Source organism: Aphidius gifuensis, linkage group LG3 (assembly GCF_014905175.1).
Source record: "Aphidius gifuensis isolate YNYX2018 linkage group LG3, ASM1490517v1, whole genome shotgun sequence".
NCBI lineage: Eukaryota > Metazoa > Arthropoda > Insecta > Hymenoptera > Braconidae > Aphidius > Aphidius gifuensis.
The window spans coordinates 5,057,314-5,081,890 of record NC_057790.1 but is presented as its reverse complement, the minus strand read 5'-3'; the positions used below and the strand labels follow the sequence as shown (position 1 = coordinate 5,081,890).

Genomic DNA, 24,577 nt, shown 5'->3' with positions numbered 1-24,577 from the left:
AATACTTTTATTTGAATTGGAATAACGCAAAATATATTTAGATTTTGTTTTCTCAAGAATTGATATTATACATATATGTACTCTTCATACATATATGTATATTAAAAATATACTAAATGCAAATAAAAGATGTTTTTTTATTTTTTTCAAATTTTTAAAAGAATATAAGAGTAGGAAAATTCGCCAACAAATAAATTTCACATTCTAAGTGCTGAATTTACAAGGAAAATATTTTTCCTCCTACATGTCGATAAAAGAAAAAAATATAAAAAACTTTAAGTAGTACGAAATGAGTTCAGTCATCCATAACTATACGAAAAGTGAGTTTTTTTAGTTGAGGCAGTCCAGTCGTCGTTCCAACGTAAAACAAGTGATAATAATATAAACTTTTCAAAGAATATAGTTTCATAAAATTGCGCGGGCATTGCTAGGATCAAATAGTTGAAGCGTGTAAGACAACTGAAGAAACACAATAACGTGAAAACAGTTAAACCAAGTTTTCTGTCGGTGATATATATTTTCAGTTCTTTTTTTTTTTTTGTTTTAATTTTTATTTTTCGTTGAATCGTACATTTCCTCACACCTTAGCTGAAAAAAACACCCGTCAAGTTTGCTATATCGTCTGTTAATAGCTAAACAAAATGTTCATTCAACTGTATATGCCAAAAGTTATTTTTTAAAACTTTGAGATAAACTAAATGCTATCACATTATGCTGTTCGAATATAACATCATAATTTCGTGGTCATTTTCAAACTACTAAACTTTTAATTCACATTATTTTTTATTGCGATTTTTTTTTTGTTAAATTTATTTTCAAGTCATAAGAATTAATTTTAAAAAATAAGCATATAAAAAAAGTTTTGATGTTAAAAAAAAACAAAAAAAAAAAAATGCAAACAAACTTGTATATAACAAATATTTAAAAGTTTTAAAATTTCCTTCTGAAATATCTTTAAGCTTTATGATATTGGAGATATGTCTTGAGAGTTTAAAGTAGAAAATATCAATCATTATGATGTTGCCACGAGGTGGCGTCCAACACGTTGAAATAGGATCGATATTAGGTAGTAGTGTGTATGAGTTTTTGGAGTAGAATTATTATTAAAGCTCAGTGAAAAGACATTTAGTTAACGAGAAGCATACTGTCTGAGTATTGCTGTACCAGGATAAACACCTGCGCACATCTAGACCTCTACTGGATCTTGATCCTACTATAGGGTACTTGAAAGATGAGGGTTTTGCCTTCGGTGTGAAATTATATATAGTAGAAAGATAAAAAAATAAAATAGATCAAAACTAGAAAGGAAATAAAAAAAAAAAAAACAAGTCTGACTATACTGGTGGGTAGTTGGCCCTACTGTTAGTTTCTAAAAGACGAAAACACCCGTATAAATCAAGTTACCATTCGGTACCGATTTCCTCGTTCAGGAAAATCAATCTTAACCACTGATGCCGACAAACTTTTTTTTCATTTTTTTACTATTTTTATTTTTAAAATCTTCTGAAGAATTTTTGTTTTTTTTTTTTTTTATTTTTCTTATTTTATTCCATTACATTACATTATATTTTTCTTTTTATTTATCTCGTTGATTTTTGACGCCACTTTAGAGCTCAATTCTATGGCAGATAATGTGGTAACTAGAATTACGAACCCTCAATTACTAACACATAAAGAATTTCATCAAATCGATAGAAAAAAAATGTTTTCAATACTATTTTGATAAAATTAATTTTAACTTGATATTTTTATTTAAAAAAAAAAACGAATAATACTTGTGATTCATGTAGTTTTGTAGGAGAAAAGTTTTCATATATATTTAACGATATTATAGTTTGAACTTTCCAGAATAATTTTGTGATTGAATTGAACTTTTCTATAAATAGTTGACATTTTGGTACGGTTGGGAGATTGAGATTTTTAATGGCAAATTTTTTTCTTTTTCAATTCTATTTTTCACTTAACTCAAAGGATATAAATATAACTGCAGCATTCAATATTTTTACAAACTGTTCAGACTACAAACTCACAGTAATACTCATTTATATTATGATTATCATTGATTATTTTTTATATCTCGTGTAAATATTAATACGTTTCTACTTTGTTTTTAAATTTATGACATTTTTTTAAAAGTTTCTACGAATTTATTACTTTTTTTACATATTATTTATTTCACAATCTATTGTATTTCACATTTATAAACGTAATTCCACAGTCGGATTTAAAAATAAATACATTCAAAGACTTTGATCATGAACATTATAGTTAAACGTTAAAATAGGATAACGATTTTGTAAATATTTAAGATGTTGGTACAGTGTATAGGAAAGAGAAATAAAGGGCAGGTCGCCTAAAGGTATAGAATGGTTATGGCTGACTTTACGAAAACAAAGGAGCCACTTTGACTCGGCTTACCTATATCACCCTGATGTTATGGGAACATCGATGGAAAAATATATGTATACTTAAGTTCCTCTGTAGCAGAATCTACATGCAATAGCATGAAAATTTTGCAAGAAAATTTATCACAACAAAAAAAAAAAAGGTGAAAATAAGAAAAAAAATTGAAAATGATATATCGTATATACAAGTTGAATTCTCAAGTTTTAAATTCTTGGCATTTAATGATCGGTTAAGAGCCTCACCACATTACAATTTTCTTTATACAATATAACCATAAAAGTTGAGTGAAATACCCTCGTATACATGAATACTTGTATGATAAAAATGTAAAATACGGTGCATCATTTGCAGTATGAATATTTTATTAAAAATTTTCAAATTTAAAAATAAAATTTACTCTTAAATTACAATGGATAAGAACTGTTAGATAAACAGATATACTGCATTGTTAAAAATCTGAATCGAAATCAATTTCAAATTTAAAAGCTCTGTATAATATATATTAAAAAAAAAAAAAAAAAACTCAAAACTAAAAGTAAAAAAAAAGGTATTGTACAAAAAAAATAAATAATAGAAATAAGAAAAAGGAAATAAATAAAGAAATGTGAGAACCCTCAAGCAGCAATGGATGAAAAGAAAAAAAAAAAAAAAATTGAACATAAAAAAGCAGTAAAATCATGAAGAAAAGAGGAATGAGTTAAGTTTTGCAATTTTCCAACGTTGGAAATGAGAGACGATGTCTGAAACATGCAATTTTTCATACCTATATTGTGTGTACTCTGCAATAGGCTAAGAAACCTAAGAAAAAGCTCTATTTATTTTCTTGAATTTAGTTTTAAAATGAAGACACAATGTATACATGTATTTATGAATTATTAATAATACGCAAAAGTTAAAATTCTTATTCCATAAATTTATTGCGTATGTATAATATAACCAAGAGTGAGTGGTTAATTAATCATTAAAATAAATATATTTTTGGATACTGCTGAAAATTTTTACCGACCTCATCGAAAATCAATGGATAACATTACCACACGGAGTGTGTGCAACAGACTAGAAAATCAATGAGTGATCTTGATAATAATTTATGATTAATATATACCTAAGGTGAAATTGACTAGGTCAAAAGTTCATCCATCAAATAATTTAAAAAATATTCATTTAATTATAAATTTAACAACAAACATATACGTCTTGAATGTCATTTAAAATAAAAAAAAATTGTAATTATCATTGTACATTAATAATACGATTTTGTTTTACTTTTTATCAACATTATTATGTTTTTCAATTTTTTATAAAAGTTTCAAAGAGAAATTTCTCCAAGAAAAGCAGATTAGTATAGATATTTTTTAAAATAATCAGGCAAATAGAAATGAATTTCAAATATTTAACAAAAAAAAACTATACTTGCTAATTATAAATAGCAAAGTTTTTAATGAATAAAAATTAGAAATATCTGTATTAAATAATTCTCATTTTTTTCGTTTTCTATATATTAACTCGTTAATGATATATACGAATTTAACTTGAAATTTTTTTAAAATAAAAAAATAATATAATTTATTAAAATTATATGAATATTGCATAAACATTTGGGTTTAAATCTTAGCTCTAGACTATTAATACTGGGTTAAAGTTTTTGTACTAAATTGTTGCCGCATTCTTAGGGGAGTCTTTCGTCTCACTAACTAATAACCGCTCTTTCCAGCAGTTTGTTTCCCACCATTCGACTATATTCCATTTCCCACTATCTTCCACTTTTTTTTTTTTTTTGAATTTTTTTCTCAGTAGAAATAAATATAAGAAAATCCCTAGTGGTGAGTTGCGTCATGAAATTCCCGATACCCCTTTCCGACTAAGCTATGTGCATCTCGATACAGATAAAGAAATAAATATATAATTCTTAGAAATATTTTACTATGAAATAAAAAACAATGAAAAAAAAAAAAAAAACGCTTTTAATTATCATGGTTGTCTGACATGAACTTGAATTTTCTACTCGTCCGAGTACTTGTAACGTTTTTTCATAAAATATTTGGCATTTTATTGTCTCAGTAATTTTTCAAAGAATTACGACAAAAATTTTTGATAAAATAATCTAAATATTCAGATGTCTGACATAAATAAAGAATTTCTACTTACTACTGGTTTAAACCAGCATAATTATGAATTTTAATAAACAATGAAATATTTCTATTGAAAATTACATATTTCGTTGAATTTTTTTTCCAATATTATTATAAACATTTTCATTATTTTTATTAACCAGTTTGTCCTCAGATTTTGTTTTTTTCTAAAGCTTTGATGTGCTTTTCATTATTTAAATAACCCTGTCAATGCTCGCTCATTATTTAATGAAAAATAAAAATATTATAATTAAAATATAAAAACACAAAGAAATACAGCATATAATTAAAAATAATAGTCTTTGTGTTCATGAATTAAAATTTCTTTGTAATTTAAAATACAATGAAAAATTTAGAATAAGTACATTCAGGGGTCAAGCATGATTATTGTTTTTTTTTTTTTTTTACGTTTCAATCTATGGTGGTTTAACGTCAAACCACTGAATCTACTGAGTCAAGTTACGAACCCAACAGTGTTCAGTAGATTTCATATAGTTTAAATTAAACGCAGGGTGCCCGTAGAAACTTTGACGATGAATCAGGCACGCGAGGTGCATAAATTAGCAGTCAAGTCTATAGTCGTGTATATTTGACGATGGAATTTCAACCAATGTTTTATTTTAAAAGTAAGCAAATATGAATAAAAGACAAAAGTTACTATGATTATTACAAATTAAATATAATAATAAAAATATTTTAATTTAAATTCATATTTTACGATAAGTGTTGTTAGAAAAACTTGGATATTTTTCCATTTCCTAATGTTATAATAATACTATATAAAATATATTAAAAACCTGATAAGAATTTTTCAAAAAATAATTGAACAATTTTTTTTTTATATTATTCTGAAAAAAAAAAAATAAAAAAATTATACATGCGTGACAAGTTACAATCTCCTGGATAATACCAATAGGTCTTTGCAAAAAAGAAGAAAAAAAAAAAAAACCTTGCACGCCAGGATCACATCAAAATAAAGAAAAACAAATGTAAAAATAAATAAAATTAAACACTGTATTATATTATCGGTATAAAATTAAACGATCAATAGTAAAAAAAAGATTAAGATAAAATAAATATTTCTAAAATACCAATTGAAAGTTATTTCTAATTTCGAAACATTTCGAAACCGAAAAAAAAAAAAAAATTCTCGTTTAATTTAATTAGACAAAATTTAAAAATTATTCACCAAATGTCTAAATGAAGTTAAAGTAATTATTAAATTGAATAATAAATTTTTATTTTTTTTAAATTCACAAAGTAGAAAAATTAATCCAATACAAATAAAATATTTAATGTGATAAAGCGTCAAGTCAATTTGTAGAATATCTATCCTTTTCGGTTTAAAGAAAAAAATATTGAATATATTTTTGGGATTACAGTGTTAAGAGTGAGAATGGAAGAGAGAGGGAGAGAGCGAGATCTGTATATTTCAGTAGTCAACGTATTTCGTATGAAATGTCGCAAAGTTTAAATGCGCATGATCAAAAAGACCAAGTTGGTGGGGTTTTAAGAGGGTTGATACTTCTACACAAATAGGGAGAATATGAAAATTCAGTACTATTCTCGTCAGTACAAACTGACGTTCGTATTACAGGAATTCAATGTGTTCGAGTACCTGAATCAATGAGTTTTTATTTTTTTTTAAAAAAGTGATTGATTATTATTAGTTTTTTTTTTTTAATTTTTTTATTTATGAAATATAAAATTGTTGACTTACATAAATATATATATATATATATTTTCAATCGTTTACAAAATTGTGAGTTATTCTTAGTGATTTATAAAAATAAAACAAGTGAAAATTATTTTTAGCAGTTGCATTTTAAAAATGTAGTGATTTTTCAAATTTTTATTTAGAATAATAATTTATATAATAATAAAAATAATAATGATGATTTAAAAGTTTTACGAGTGGTGGTGAAATTTCAAATTGATGCCATCAAAAAATACAAACCGTTGTTTCCAGTAATCAAGTTGATCTGCATATTTACGAAGCGAGACCGGTAAAAATTAATAATTATTATGCAAAACGTATTTTCATTGTGAAGTATTTTTCAAGTTTTTTGTATTTTATCTCTCTTTCTCTATTTTTTTTACACAGTACCATTTCTATTATTAATACAATATTTATTTTATTGAAACAATATTTAAAATCATAAATTAATATTAAAAATTAAAATAGATATAAAATATTTTTGTATTATGTGAAATTAATAACATCCCCACTCGAATGATTAATATATCGTATGAAATGCAAAATTTATTATCAATTAGTTTTTTAATTTTTTATGAATAAAATTTGATTTGTCTATATGGTAAAATTGAATTAATGAATAACCCTTTATTGAAATAACAAAATTAAAAAATTCTATTGAAACCTTGTTTTATTTTTAATTCAAATTTTTATTTTTTTTCTTTAATTTTATTATGTTTATATAATTAAAAATAATAAATTTAATTAATTTCTTCAACTTTTTCATGAAGTAATCAGTATAGTAATATAGTATAAATTTATTTGAAAAAATAAAAAGTTAATTTAATTCCATTTGCATTCGTAATTGAATTTTTGTGTTTAAAAAAAAATTCATATATACAGAAACAAATGTATATGATAACGCAATTAAGTACATTTAATTTTAAGGTATATAATTTAACGAGCCGAGAAGATTTACTTGTAGTTATATTATATATGTATAAACTTTGTTTGAGTTGCTGTTGATGAAGATTATATACAACATGATAGCTAGAATATAATTTCAATTTCCATCTTTAAGTTCTTGAAATTTCATTTGACTTTTTTTACTTTTTATAAACTCAGCATGATTATGTAATACTTCATGCTGATATCCCATTAATGAATGTAAATTATCTACAGAATTACAATTTTATATACTCAGTTTCTAAAACACCATAACATGATACTCTAGAGATTATACACAATATATTTCCCATTTTGTATTTCATGATTCAATGACGTTAGCAAAGTTTTGTAATATTATATATAGAAATTATAATTTAGAATGAAATAATAATTATCACATACTATTTAAAATTAAAGTGACAATAATAATACTAACATTTTTTATATACCTATAAATAAAAATATCAGTCTCTGAATATTTTTTTTTTTTTTAAACAAACAAAAACATGAAAATTTTAATTTACAAACTTTCACAAAAAAAAAAAAACAAATTTACATAATATAATGAGTTTTTATAATGACCTTGTGTAACAATGTTATTATCGGTAATTAACAAAAAAAATAAACATGCAAACAAATAAGCTTAAAAATAGTAGGTTGGAATAAATTTAATACTGATTCATCAAAAATTTAAAATCACTCAAAATCAAAAATTAAATTATTCTGCTTAGCCAAGTATTTTCTTAAACGATAAATTATATCTGTTATATTCAATTATCAAATTTTTGAAACTAGATAGTATGTAAATTTTGATGTTGATACATTACAAGTACCAAGTTATTTTCATCAATCAATAAAAGTCCATATTCTCTTCATGGCATATAACCACAAGAAATTTCGCCGGTTCAACACAAATTTTCCAAGTATTTGTCGATCAACTTTGAGCTTTCAGCCTTGGGTTAGCCACGTATAAAATGTGTTTGTGTGTTTAATATACATATATTCATTAATGTGCATGTGTGTGGTTATACTATTATTTTTATTTTAGCTCCATTAAATGTTCAGCGTTGCAAAAGTTAATGAAAGCACAAATGAATCATATACAAATTTTGTGATGCATGCTTTATTAAACATCATAGCATTGTGTATAAAATACTAAAAAATGAACTCAAAATTAAACGATTTAATATAATTTGACCACAACAAAAATTACACATGTAATGTATACTGTATATGTTGAACTGTTTTATGTTGCAATACAATATACATTTATGTGTTTTATGGAGAATGATTTTGTTCGTAACTCTTCTCGTATTGTTCACAGTGGCTTCACGTTGTACAGGTTATATACAAGTGGCACTGTGCATCGATATTTTTGCTTGTTGACTATAACTATTTATAACTCAACCATACTAGTACCTTTACTCTCATGTTATATATTTTTTACAACAACAATAAGTAGATTTTTATTTTTATGTTTCATTTAAATCATCATATATATTTACATTTTTTTTTTAATAATTTTTTTTTGCTTTATTATTAAAAAAATCTCATAAAAATGATAAAGCTGAACTACTCAATATTTTAAGATAACTAAATGACTCTAATTTGCCTTCGTCAAGTTTAATATATAATTTTTTTTTCCACCAAAGCACTATGTTATAAAAACAAAAATATTAAAAAAAAAAAAAAGCTAGCATTTCATTTTTTTTCCCTTCTGGTGAATTAAATAGTCGTTCATGTTAACCACAACAGTGAGAGTTGAAAAAAAAAAAAAAAAAAAACCTACAATATTTATGCGTCATTTGACTCCAAATGCGGTAACAATGATCATAAAAAAAAATTAAAAGATAAAATAAAAATAAGCTTTAAAATGAACTCTGGGAAAAAAAAAAATGATGTAATAAAAAATAAATAAATAATAATTTTTACCATATAGTCCAGCAATTTAGAGAGACAAAAAAAAAAATTATATTATTCCCGGCATAAAACTCATGTTTTTGGGTGGACGAGTTAACAAAATTGATGGATACGATATGTAGATTTGTTGCGCATGTATGACACAGACGTATCAATTGTGTTCCAAGCCTTATCTATCGTGCGACAGGAAACTATTAACCCGTAGGGGTCGTGTACATACACTGACACATATGCAAGCTCACACATAATCAATATATATATATATATATGTATATATACCCATCTATGAGTATCAGTTTGTACAGAGAATAATATATAACATTGCAGTCTTCTCGTATCGAGTAATAATTTCTCGTAGGGCATAACGGGCTTTGTATCTGCATAATATTTTCATCTATGTATATGAGTGTTTCATATATATACAAAACTATCTATATATGTATATCTATGAATAGATCATGTACATACACAATATATAAATATTTTAACAAAGTGAAAATAATTCGTTGAGTTTAACTTTGACAATGGCAAATTGTAAGTTGAGCTGGATGGACTAAAGGCATTTTCAACTTCAACGATTGTTACAAATATTCAAACGAATTCAACAAAGTGTATATATCTTTATAAATAATTATATAATATCCACGTATGAAGAATACTACATTGTATTCTCTGTATAATGTTGATAAATATTAACACTTTCATCATAATATCATTTATTTATTTATTTCAAAAACTTGTGTTATTATATCTACATAAAAGTAATTAATAGATATATATATATATTTACACTTTTCATTTGCGGTCATGCTAATAACTTATAATTTTTTTGGTACATTAAAAAACTTTTTTTAACACTGAGTAATACAAAAGTGGCGTCGTACGCAATGGAGGTCGCATATTCAAACTTAAATCTTTTCAACCGCAATAGTGATAATCACGTTTTTACAATTTTTTATGTTCTTTCAAGCGTAATATAATCATGAATCTTTTTAGCCAACGTAGCTTTTTGATAGTGTGTGCGAGCAGTGCACAAGTCGCTTGAGAATGAAGAGAAAATGACTGATAAAGAAAAAGAGCGAGAGAGAGAGTGAGAGAAATACAGAGTGGCAAAAGCTTTTGAAAAGTAAACCGAATGAAAATGAAGGAAAGTTATGAGAAAATTGTCATTTGAAGTAGTTCTATGTAAGGGATGGTAAAGGAGACATAAAGATTATTAAAAAAAAAAAAAAAAAAGGGTTTTAAAATAAGAGTACATAGTTTAAGAGAGATGTACATATATAGTACCACTTTGAAGTGTCAATTTGACCTGAGGTCAAGTGTCTTGTAGACAACTCAGTGGAAAATGAAAATACCTTTTGAAGCCTTGCAGCTATGTTTACTTCCAAAGTAGCTATATAATGTTGTTCAACCTCCAGTTCAAATGAATAAGAAAGTAAATTAAAGAAAAAAAAAATTTTAGTATAGTTTATAATTGATTTATTTACTCAATGAGAAAATATAATAATAATTTTTTTTTTGTTTTATAAATTTGCCGGTTTTATTTAATTTTTTATTCATTTGTTTATTTTATTTTTGTATTAAAACAAACAAATTAATTCAATGAAATATTATAGAAGTTTTCCACCTCATATTTTCAATATAGTTCATAACTTTTTAATAAATACATACATTTATATTTTTTTATAAAACTTTTTCATAAATTTTTTTATGCATATACTGCAATCGATGAATGTTATACCATGCTTCATTTATGATATAAGAGGGTTTCACAGTTGGGGAAAAAAAATAAAAAATAATAAAGAAGGGTATTACGTAGCCTGAAGCTAATGGAAGCCATGAAAATTATGTGTATTTCGTCTATAGTAGAAGTTTTGCAATATACATCAAGACCTTTAGTTGTTGTAACCAAATCTTCCTTGGAGCTTTTTTTTTTTTTTTTAATTCAAAAAAATTTATTTTTCATTATTTTGACAATTTTAACCAATGGAAAAACCATCAAAATAAATATCAAAGTTTATTCAAAAGAAAGCTTAAGAAAACTCATTAAAAATATTATTATAATTTTATTTGATTGTCTATTAAATATAGATTCCAATTTATATTTATTGTATTTCATTACCTAATTTAAATCGGTATTTGTATATATATTTAAAACACTGTAATAATTTTTGCTAGTAAATAACATCAGTGACACTTTGATTTTTGAATTGTATTTGAATTTTGTTGAAAATTTTAAATCACATCACGAACATCGTTATCAAGTATTTCCATTAACAAATTACAAAATAAATTTTCTCCATTTGTCGTTTTTCTTTTACATATATATATACATATACTCTATTATTTGTACATAAAAATGTTTGCATATATATTTGAGTGGTCTGAGCGTCTATTAATTTAAATGTATGTGGCAATTTTCCAAATTGTTTAACGATCGTAAAGCGTGACATAAATTGGCATGCTGACAAAATAAATAAATATATGAGTGATTTTTTTATCCATTAATATATTATTACTCAGGATATTTAATATGACAAATAACAAATAATTATTTTGATAATTAATAATAAGGTCACTCAATATTTTCGAGCTTAATGGAAAGCTTTTAATATTTGATTTTTTGTTTTTGAAATAATAATATTATAATTGTTTTTCAAATATATTTTTTTTAAAAAGAAATTTAATATTAATTCTGTGATCAATTTGCTTTGATCTAATCTGAGCTTTATTGGTGTACATAGACGTTAGTTTCGCATCGTCTTCCTGTGAACTATATACCTACCTTGATCATTATCTCTCGCCTCATTAACGCACGATTTCATGGGCAATTTTGCAAATTGGAAATCGCTTTTAAAACAGTCTCAAACAACTTTTCTCACAATATTAATCTAGAGTTTGAAATTTACCATATTTTTTTAGACGAGGCATATCAAATTTCAAATTTCGATTACTTAAAAAACATCGACATTGAATTTTTTAAAATAATAAAATTATAATTTATATTTTTAAATATAAACTAAATAAATTTTTTTAAACTTTCAAGTTCAATATCGTTTATATTTTTGTTTTCATTTATTTATTTTTATTTTTTCTTTATAAAAGTATTATTTGTTCTGCATTCAACCGTATAAATAACGTCGTTTGTGGTACTTATGAAAAAAATATGAATAGAAATGCAGGTATTTTTTTTTATTTCATTAGTAAAACCTTTCGATTATTCCATTTATTGTTTTTTATCTATACTTGTATGTACATATATATTGTAAATGCATAAATGTATATATGTATATGTAAGAATATAGAAATTGGCTCGGGGGAAAATCAGCCACAGTGCGTTTGCTATCTCATCCGAATTTTTATATCACTTCGGTATACAAACTACCTCAGAAATCCATTCGATCGTGCAGATCCACATTGGGGTCGAGGATAGTCTCTATGGAATTTTTTTATTTTTCTCGTATTTTACATACAAAACTGAAGAAAAATCCATGCTCTCAACCACTATAAATATCGAATTACAGTTTGCCACACCCTTTACCATTGTGAATAATAATAAAAGTACTTACACACATACTATACAATTAAATAGAAATAAATTTTTAATATAAATATTTTTATAAAATAATATTTCTATATAAAAATTAAATTATTCAAGATAATAATAATGAATTTTATTTTAATCATGCAATGCTCTTTTTACCTCTATTTTTTGGAATTAATTTTGCATAAAATTGATAATAGAAAAATTTTAAATTTTCTTAACGCCTGTCAATATAGTTAATGTTCAGACTAACAAACTAAAAAATCAAAAAATAAAATAAATTTTCAAGTAGAGGATCCACATTGTTGAGTTTTCTCAATGTTGATGCGCTTGAATTTATCATGTAAACGACCTTAAACATTTTATGCAAATTAAATTTAACGCTAGACAAGCAGAATCACTTGAGAAACAAGAAATGAAGAATAACTTTTCATGCATTTATATATAGACAAATGTATATATACATAGATATATATATTTACAAATGAATATGTTAGAATATCCACATGGCAAGTGTAAAAGTGTAATGGGTTGTATCGGTAATACAATTTAACGAGTCTGATATGCAAACGATCATAAAAGCAGAGTGCACTTTAGCCATACAATATTTTTTTTCTCAACTTGATGAAAAAAAAAGAAAAACAAAAAATGAATAAAATATTTTTCCACTCTCTATACATGTATAAAGATTTTTTTTTTCTATATTTCGCAACAATATCTACTGGAAAAAAAAAAATGAATAAACAATAATAACAATGACAACAAAACAATTTTTATATTTTTTATTTCACAATGAATAAATCCAATATCCATTGATTCAGCAAGTTCACGATATCAATATTGGCGAGAACGTAAATCTGGATAAGTCTACACGCTATCGAAATCGTTTTATTCTCCTCGTCATACATGGGTTCTTGAATTATATTCATTTTAGTTTTTCAATAGTGTATACATACATAGTAACGATATGGTTATAAACCGACAGTAGAAACTAGTATATCAATAGAAAAACAAAAATTGAAAATAATAGAAAAAGAAAATAAATCAATGATTAATGATCATAAACAAAATAAAAAAAGTTGAGTGTAGCAAAATATACATCAAGTTTAAATTGTACGAAAAAAATATTTTCGAGATGAAAGAAAAAAATCATTTAAATGATTGAAAAATATCTATTTAAAATAATGTATACATGTTGTATATTATTTTTCTCTTTTCAATGGTGTATATCATCATGTTTTATATGATATAAATTCAATGCTCAAAACATGGTATTAATTAAATACATTGAGAAAATGTTGAATGTATAGAGAATGTCATCAAAGACACATTAAAATTAATCATTGAATAAATATGTGGCAAATTACTATCTCAGAATGAGATTTATTGAAACATATTAAATTGTGCGTTCACATATATACATTGCAGAAGAAAATATATAATAGAGTTGTATCATCAGTATATATCACAGAAAGACATTGAATATAATTCCAGTTGCTAGATTCATCATATTTTATGTCGTTCACCAATAATCATAAATAATAATTAAATTAATATTTGTTGGCTTAAAAAAAGAACATTTATTTTAAATCTTTATAATATATAGAAGAAAAAAAATTAGTTAAAATGTAAGGAAAATTTTCTTTTTAACTAGTTTGGCCCTTTGCCCATTTTTTAAATGAAATCATTATAATTTTCAATAGCAATATCAATCCTTTAACGAGTTTGATATGAACTAAAAATAGATAATTAAAATGAATAATTAAATATTATTGAAATATTTTAAATACATAATTATTGATTATTTTTAAATTTATATATAATTTATTCATTTTCATAATTTATCGTTGAAATTAATTTTCATCTATTTATATATAACTATACAAATAAAATTTTCAAATATACATTGTATGTTCTTTTTTTTTTTTTAATTTGATTAAGATAAAAGAAATAAAAAGGTGTGAAACGACAAACAATAGAGCTAATTATTAATTAACAAGATACCTCCTACTTTTATCGACTTTCATTTGCCATGTTTTTCATAGCCCTATATACTTTACAGTAACGTCTACCGTTAAATTTACTTCCAAAAACTTTTCTTCAATCTATCTAGCTTCAATATAGTACCACTTAAAAACTACTTTGAATTTTCCGTTTAAACACGTCAAGGTAAAGCTTTCTCGTTTTTAGTTTGAATAGATCAGTTTTCAAGTTTGTATATACAGTTTGGATATATATTTTTTTTATCTATATAATGAATTTAAAAAAAAAAAAAAAAGAATATATACATAATATTTTACCACATTATCAATATTTTTTAAATTCCCTAGATCCACAATTAAGATAACTTTAATATATTGCATATTGACAAATAGTCACTGAATAATTGGTTTAGTCTTTTTTTTTTTGGCATTTTTTTTTTTGTGCGATATCTGATCATGGAAAATGGAATAAACCGAAGGTGAAATAAATGAAGATAAAAGTACGGTCGTCATGGCAATTCGCCTCGATCCAAATCTCCTACCCAAAACGAAATAAACGAGAACGTTGAAAATCGAGGTGAGAGAGTAATGTGCTTGTACATATATACATTATACATACATAAAATATATGTGTGGGTGATTGTGTTTGTGTAAAGGGTTGGTTAAAATTGTTGGTAGGGGTGAAAAGGTATATAGATAGTTTGAAAAAAAAAGAAAGGATGAATGGATCTATACTCACTTGTATCTTGGCACATAAAAGCTTTATTTTTGGATGTTGAGCAATTCCCAAACGAGAAAATGGAAAAAATATATATATATATATATATAACTAAAAGAAAAGTGGTCAATGCCCTTTGCCAACTCTCGTCAGCAAACTTAACTCACCAATGTTGAGCAAGAGGGCACTCTGATCCTTTCCTGTAATATATATTCACGTACTTGATTTTCTTACTCTTTTCATTGAAAATAAAAAAAAAAAAATAAGCTCCAGGGGAATTATTTCAACAATATATAACAAGCACGAAATAGACTTTTATTAATTTTTTCTATTTTATCAAGGGCATATTATAATGTGAATACCAAAATGTATTTAATGGATAATTAAATAAAAACATGCATATGATAATTAAAATAAGATAAATATAAATTATTAATATATAATAATATTGAAAAAGCGAGAGAAAGAGAAAATTTCCGAGTGATGTGAAGGGATTTTAATGGAAAATAGGTAGGATCAATGACAATTCAGTTGAGTCCTCGAATTCTCGATGGACTATTTCTATATATATCACATCAGAGGGTCACGGTAGATGATTGCACAAGACTAGCCATGTTGAATGATATTAACGTACATATCAAATTAATCCTATACTTGGGATATTCCAATTATTCTCGCGAAAATATCATTACATATATATATACGGTATATATTGTTAAATCCATTATTGTCATGTCTTCCATCATCCAGTTCATACACTGCGGAATTAATTTAATTCAATTTCATATTACTGCACTAGCAAATCAATGAGCGAATTTGAGTGTGTCAATAGTACCAGAAAAGCTTTAAAGAACATAATTATTATCATTATCATTTAAAATTTTTAAATTATATATAAAGTGATTATTTAAATTGTTGTTTTTTAATTGTTGTCGTTTAAATTGAAATACTGGTTAAAATATAACACGACATAATTGCAAAAAACCAAAAAAAAAGATGGTAAAAAAATTATAAATGAATCATGCTCTCTTGATGCTCGTATTTCTTGATATGTGGTTGGTTTTTTTTTTTTTTTTTTTCATTTTTAGGGGTAGAGTATTTCATATCTACAATTTTTCTTCACGATCAAGTATCACATACGTTTTTTGGTTTATAGTTTCACGCACACGATATATCACGGATACGGAAAAAAAATAAATGAAAAAAAAATATGAAATAAGAGTTATTGATTCTGGCTGTGTTTCATTTATTTTTTATTTTTTTTTATTTGTTTGTATGATATATATTTTTATTTATTTTTATTTTGTTCGTTTAACACTTGTTCACCTGGTTCACTGACTACATGAGGGTTCACTATATAGCTCTATTTTGTTGAATATATAACGCTGATGTATGGTTTGAGTTGCTCACCAGGGTGGTTATTAGAATATTTATATTTTCCTCTATATACCCTTATAAATTTTGTCCGGTAGACCACTGAGCTCTCTATCTTCCGTTGTGCTTCTGCGTCTAGCTTTCAGCTTGTACAACCATCCACAGATCCACAGACAATGTTTTTTAAAGATATTTTTTTTTTTCAAATAAAATGAGTATAGAATAATCTATGGTTTTGTAATCAATCATATTTATACAGTCAACAAATGTTTTTGAAATAAAAACAATTTTTTTTTAATAATAAATTTATTACAAAATATAAGAAAAATTAAAAACCCTTCTTCAAACAAAGGTGTTAGAAAGGCTCGATTAAAAGAATCAACAAAGACTTTTATTTGACAAAAAAAAAAAAAATGAAAATAAAAAAAAATCATTCTCAATTCAAACGATTCAAATACTAGGCGTCGTTTTCATGCATTTGGAGCAAGTATTGCCTGTCTCTGATCTCCATTTTCTACTCGAACCATTCGATTAGACCATCTTTTCAATGTTCTCTTAAACCAAAGTGGAAAATTCCACTGGATTGCTCTTTTCTTCTATACGCCATTTAAGAATTTTTGTGCTGAATAAATAAAAAAGAAAAAGAAGTTACATCTACGAGTATATCTCTGAATTCCTACGTAAAATAAAAAAATAAAATAAAATAAAGATTGTGATTGAAAAAATAAAAATATATGAATAAAAAATTTTAAAATATTTAACTTTTTGATTCATGATTTTTATCTCTTTGAAAATGAAAAAAAAAACAAATAATACTTGAAAAACAGTTTATGACAAAACAAAACAGATAAAAAAATAAAAAAAGTTTATTTTACATACAATATGTTTGTATACAATTGCGTAATATTTACGCATCAAAAAAGTTAACAAATGTCATGTATTTTGTTATCCTACTGAGATGATAAATTATAAAAAAAAAAAGTTTATTGTTGAGGATGATATTGCTCCGCGACATACAGAAGTAAAACTTAAAAGCAAAAAAAAACTATATAGGATCCAGAATGATATAAAAATTTACACATGTATATACGTATATATTTTAAAAAAAGAAAAAAGACTTTTTTTTTTAAAGACACAAGCGGAGGAGTCATGTGGGGATCGTCACCTTGATGGATTACTAAAAGAGGGTTGGTTCGGTATATATGAGCCAATCGGAAGTTGGTTAGCTTGATAAAATAAAAAACTTTGTGTTAGCTGCATGTTTTTTTTTCTCGACAGTACATGACATAAAAAAATTTTACAACTTGCAGAAATCTAGAAGCCACATGTCTATATATGTGTAGATTTATTTATCGGTTTGTTTTTAATAGCAATAAAAACAATAGCCATAAAAATTTATAAACATATAAAACTGTAATTGTGTTATTTTAATTTTATTTATTTAAGAAAAAATATTCAAGTTATTATCAATTTTTAAATTTATTTTTATCATAAATTTATTTGATGCATAGAAATTTATGTTTAATGCTCTGTCAAAAAAATAAATAACAAAGAAACAATATTTCAAGTGATCAAAGAAATTTAATTTTAGTTTTAATGAATAATTAAATTCCAACTGTACACCATAAAACATCAAACATCAAACCACGAGCTAATACCGTAGTAGGTACTTTCAACTTATATATAGTACAGTATATATAGAATAACGAAGTGCCACATTGTTTGTTAACTCTGTTGGAAAATTCAAAAGCTCGAGAGAAAAATTAAAAAAAAAAAAAAAGAAAAGAAAGATTTTATTTTACATAAAAAAAGAACTATAAAATAATAAAAAACTAAAATTTATTTTGTCTTTTATAATAAAGAAGAAAAAAAAACCTCATATGTTGATGGACACTTTATATTCTTACCATGGCAATTATTACAGTGAAAATGTTAACTTAATAAATTTAATATTTAATAAATATGTTTTTATTATTTTGCCTTTTTTTTTTTGTCATTGTGCTGCAACTGTCCCATCGAGGGAATAAAACAACACCACACGTACAACACAAGAGACAATAATAATAATTTCCCATGTGTACAATTTATCTTCTCTTTGGTTACAATAACAGTAATGCACCTTATGACTTATACTATATATGAAAGATAGTTGAGAATGAGACCCACAGGACATTCTATCTTAATTTACTTCAAACTCAATTAGTAGAACCATAATGTTGGCAGTTAATAAACACTAAAAAATAATCAATTAAATTTAATAATAATTATATTGTTTTCAATATATATAATTAATTATTATTTGATAATATACATCGGTAATATAATACATATTATTAATGTATATAATTTGCAAAAAAACTGGATATTCATTGCTTATACAAATCCATATTATGTTTTGTTGATGATAATAAGAGAGTCCATTAGCAAAGTGAATGTATTGATAAATAGCAACCGACAAAGATCTTCGCAAATTGAGAACATTGACTGATTTCAATCGCACGTGGTAATTACGTATCCGATTACCAAATCTTTACTAAATCTCGACCACGTACATTTCTATAACGGAAAATCATTATACTATCAAGTTTCTTCTTCCCAGTTTTAGCTCATGAATTCAATGAAAGGCATTATCAGCAATTTATGTTAACGAGGAGATATTATTATTCGTATATGTTACCACTATCATGGTGTATCAAATTTAAAAATTAATATAAACTTTTTGTTTTATTTTTAATTAATAAATTATAATTTTTAAAAATTTAATGGAATAATTTTTTTTCTATTTTTATAATAACTCATCTAGTATATCATAAATGTAACAAAAAAAAACGAAATAAAAAAAATCATTACATTAATAACGGTAGAGTAATAAATTAATTAAAATACAAAAACCAAATTCATTGAAAACTCTTGGAAAAGTTTCTTAAAGATCCACCGTAAAATAATCTGTTTTTTTTTTTTTGTTTTATTAAACTTTAGAAAATTAAATTAATCATTCATGGTGTCATCACATGTCTCATCACGTTATGCATTAATTAAATTTAAATTTATTCACCTTTAATATGTATATATATATATAAATATGATGATGATGATGATGACAATGATGATGATGACGAGTGAAATAGAGTGACACGAAATGTGTGGTCATCATTCTAATTTCAATTGATCATTATATCAATATTGTGCTGTGTCATATATCGACTAATTGATATCTAATATAATTAATAACTAATTATAATAATTCATTCAATAAAAATTAATATTATAAATTTATTGTTCAATTATCACAAGTCAAAATGAAATTAGTTTTTTACCTGAGCTCATGATAATTAAATAAATCAAAAATATTATAATATAGTTTTATCAAATTTATTTATATATTACTATATAATATTTAAATGCAACGTTAATTGATTAAAATATTTTTGTAACAATTACCATTTAGTTATCCGCGCTATCATTTATAAAAAGTGTTATTTTATAAACTAATTGTAATTGATACTGAGGGTGATTGTGTACATCATGGACTTTTGTTTATATATTACAAATGTACCCGCACATTACCGCCAAAGGCACTCTGTACTGTTTCATACAATATACGTCCAAGCCATTTCTCTGCATATAGATATGTTCTTTTGTTTACTAATATAATACAATTGTATTATCTTGATGGTACATTGTTTTCATAAGGTATTTGCTAAATTTTACAAAACAAAAGATTTCACAAACGTATTTAATTAAGTATAAATGGTTCAATTAATTAACTATCTATAATTAACCATGATAAATATAATGAATAATCATAAATTATAATTATTTATTAAATAAATAATAACTGACATTATATTTATTCAAATGAAGTGTATAGTGTCATCACTTAAAAGTCAGTCATAATTAAATCGTATATATTTAACAGTCTCAGATGAGTTAAGTTTATGATTGGATTATCTTATGCTTTTCCTTGATTTTATGACAAAATATTTATGATGTTATTATCTATGGTTCAGATGGTTCTATTGATGCACTTTATTCTCTGGTGTATTATGAAATATATGACAAACTTTTTAGTTATATATACTGGTGATAAAATAAATAACTTTGTGAATATTATGTCTCCTTTGATCTCTTGTTTTAAATATATATTCATTTCACAATATTTATTAACTGTATATGTTGTTTTTAAGGAACAAAAGATATTTAAAAATATATATCAACTTTATCATGTATATTAATGTTTAAAATAGTTCATGTGAAATGTCATAGTTTTATTTTTAACTTCGTATGAAATAGTTTTTTTAGTTTCTCTAGATTTTCTTAATTTTAATTTATAAAAAAAATAAAAGTAATGTTTTTTTTTTTTATCAAAGAAATCTCAATTTAAAAGAAACTTTTTTAATTATAATTTTTTTTTTATTTCATTTGTTACAGACTATCGTGAAAAAAAAATTCTTCAAATCTTTGAAAACGTTATTCAAGAAAATACAAGATGTGATATATTTGAAGGACAGCAGGGTCAAACGTCTTGTGAAGGATTTTTCTTTTGCGGTTAATGCCAAAAAAAAAAAAGGAAAAGAGCATCTGAAAGTTTAAAGAAGCTCATCGTGGATGAACGACAACAAAAGAAACCAAAAGATAAGGTTTCTTATTGACTATATCAAGACGTTTGGTCACGAAAAGAACAGAATGGCTATAGTAAAAATTCCATTGTCGTATACACGGCAATGAATATTGAAAACCGATAACACTAAATTGGCAAAAAAAAAAAAATCATTCAAATTTAATATGGTTGATTAATAATTGAGCAACATCAATGATGAATTAATAATTTATTATTGATAAAAAATTAAAAATACTAAAAGTGTTTTTTACGATGAAAATGATATTGAGACGTTATCGGATTGTTTAAAAGTGTTTGTTAAATTTATAGTGATATAATGATTAATAAATTAATGAACATTATAAAAGTGATTAAAAAATTCCACAAAATGACTATTTGGTTGATATTTGTTGGCCTCGTGATGATGACAGTGCCACAAGTTTATTCACAAATGACATGGACACCAATATTCGTCGGCGGAGACAGTGAGTAATTATTTATTTTCTATATTTTTTCTACTTTTTCTTTTTTTTCTAAAGTAATAAAAACTTCAAAAATAAACTATGCTCGTATTTTGCATGAGTTTTTTTTCTCTATTGTATATTCTCGTATACAGAAAAAGTCAAAGCATTGTGCTTCCACACAACAAAAAATTAATAATAATATTAATATATCAAAAGAAAAATTATAGATAAAATAGAAATCGTAATAATTTTTTTTTTTAAATACATATATTTATATTCTTTTGTTTATCGATACAAGTTTTGTAATATAAAAAATAATTTATTTATTTTTTTCGTGGTTTTTATTTTTGGTGGAGCGTCAAATTTTTCATGAAATAAAAACCTCATACATATTTGTATGAAACTATTGATAAAACTGAATCATCGATAAAAAAAACTATATCTATAGTAGTATAAAGTTGAAAAAAAAATTTACAAATGGCAATTGAAACAGAAAAAAAAAAAAAACATTGAATTTTTTATTTAAATATTTATTAATTTTTTTTGCTATAAAAAAAAGTTATTATGCATTGCTTGAACACCATCATAGAGCTCGGGAAGTCTTATAGTAGGCTTATTTTATTTTTTTTATTTATTTTTAAGACTTGTTTTTGAATATATTATTCGATTCACGTAGTAGCGTTCGAAAAGTAATCACGTTTTTGTGGCAGCAAAAACAACCATCTCCCTGCCGTTGTGCTTCACACGTTGATATAGACTCTCATGTACATGTATATCTGTATATACACGACTGCATTTATCTAAATGGTTGTACTGAAAGCTCTGCAACAAGAAATCAATCCAAAACCTGCATCAAGTAATTCAATTTTCTTTTTAAACATACTTCGATACTATACATATTGTGTCTAACTTATTCTTTCAATATTTAAACACTAAAAAATACATTTATCAATTTATTAATATTTTATTTATTTAGTTCAATTTTTTTGAGAGTAATTTACATGTTAGTATACTGTATAAATATTTTTGACAACCTGCCTAGAAATGAATCGTAAAAAAAGATTAAAAAAAAATTAATTTAAAAGTCTGTTTCACAAGTCACTTATACCCAGTTCAAATAATAATTATTAATAAATTTATTAACAAATATCGGTCATAAAATGTTATTTGAAATCGAAACGTTTAAAAAATAAATAATAAATATAAAATATAATTTTTAAATAAAATAGAAATTACTTTTTTAAAATTTTATTAAAATCCAAGTGATATATTTAATAAATTCATGAAAAAAAAATATAAATAAAAAAGATCAATTATTTTTGTCAATAGCTTGAATTTTTAATTTTATTTAACAAATTAAAATTTTTATTAATATGAATTTTTATAAAAAATATTAAATTAAAGTATACAAAGTAAAAAAGTTAGTAATAAAATTTTTTATTAACAATTAAAAATTTTTTAATAAAAATTTAATTATATTTTACAATATCCATCATACTTTATGCAATTTTACGTAAAGAAGAATAGTAATATATATATATATATATATATAATAATTCACCCCTCAAACATCATGTCTCAAGGTTAATATACATATACAAAGTATAGTCCTTATGTGACACTTGGAATTGTCTGTCGACGACACCAGGCTCAACCCTAATTAACAAAAGTACTTGGTAAGATACTTAAACTGGATGTACATGATATTCTCCCGTTCAAATAACTCTGGTACAAAGAGCCATACTCAGTTGTCAGACATTAGCTAAAAACATCAAATTTTACTTGGCAATTGAAAAATTATAATAATAATAATAGTTTTATTATTATGATAATGGTATATGTCGTGAATCATCACCATAAAAACAATGAATCAGCTTAGCCATGCGAGGGGAATAGGAAAAAATAAAAAAAATAATTTATAAACAAGTAGACTTTAATGACCCTCTGTTTACTAAACTATTTTCATGCACACAAAGCTATAACTACAAAATTTGTAGCATAATATATTGCGAGAATCAATAATTTTGCAGGCCAATGAATTTCTCCTGGTAACCACACCTTGTTAAAAATTTCTAGATACTTCTGCATAAAACAACAAATTTTTAATTCAACTAATGAAAATAAATTAAATTAAAAAATATATTTATAAATTTACATTTTTAATTGGATGAAATAAATATACATAAATTTTTTTACATTTAAGAAAAATAAAAAAATAAAAAAATTTTTTATTTATTTCAAATTATTCAATATCAAGTTTATTTTAATTATTGTTTATCTCCATGTATTTATATTATTTATTGCAATTAATTAGCTAATTTTTATTTATTTATAAAAAAAAAAAAAAACAAAAAAACATTGAACTTCTTTTTTTTTTTCATTAAAAATTTTCTTCTACACTTATTTATGGATTTAAATATTCGCGGGTTTAATTTCGGGTGCAAAAAAAAAAAAAAAAAAAATCGATTGATTGCCATCTTTGTTTTTTCATTGTCTGTCGCAGTCTGTTGTTATTTGGAGAAAAAAATGTCACGCTCTCATACGTTCCCAAATATTTATAATTTTTATATAATTTCTAAACTCTAGTCAGTTATAAAAATATAATCATTTAAAAGCCAAAAAAATGGAGATTACGTTTGTGTATAAATATTTTATAAACCGAGTGAATTTTTTTATATTTTTTTTGAGTTTATTCGTTAGCTGTTGTGTTGTTGTTGTATCCTGTGACTCGCATTTACATCATGTATGTATTTTTTATAATTATTATTTTTTATATAATTATTTTAATTATAT

At 24.2% G+C, this 24,577-nt stretch overlaps 1 protein-coding gene across 3 annotated transcripts in view; it reads left to right on the top strand.

Annotated features, from left to right (window-relative positions):
• The window catches only part of LOC122851614, a 111,976-nt gene that overhangs the window by 34,726 nt on the left and 52,673 nt on the right, over nt 1–24,577 (top strand). The window contains exons 1-2 of one of the 3 annotated variants that reach the window (XM_044150964.1): nt 6,095–6,544; nt 21,152–21,805. In XM_044150964.1, coding sequence (XP_044006899.1) covers nt 21,658–21,805 — 148 coding nt within the window. In that variant the 5' untranslated portion in view covers nt 6,095–6,544; nt 21,152–21,657. Of the gene's footprint in view, nt 1–6,094; nt 6,573–21,151; nt 21,806–24,577 lie in introns of those variants that run through there. The other 2 variants (XM_044150965.1, XM_044150963.1) reach the window with 2 other exon arrangements.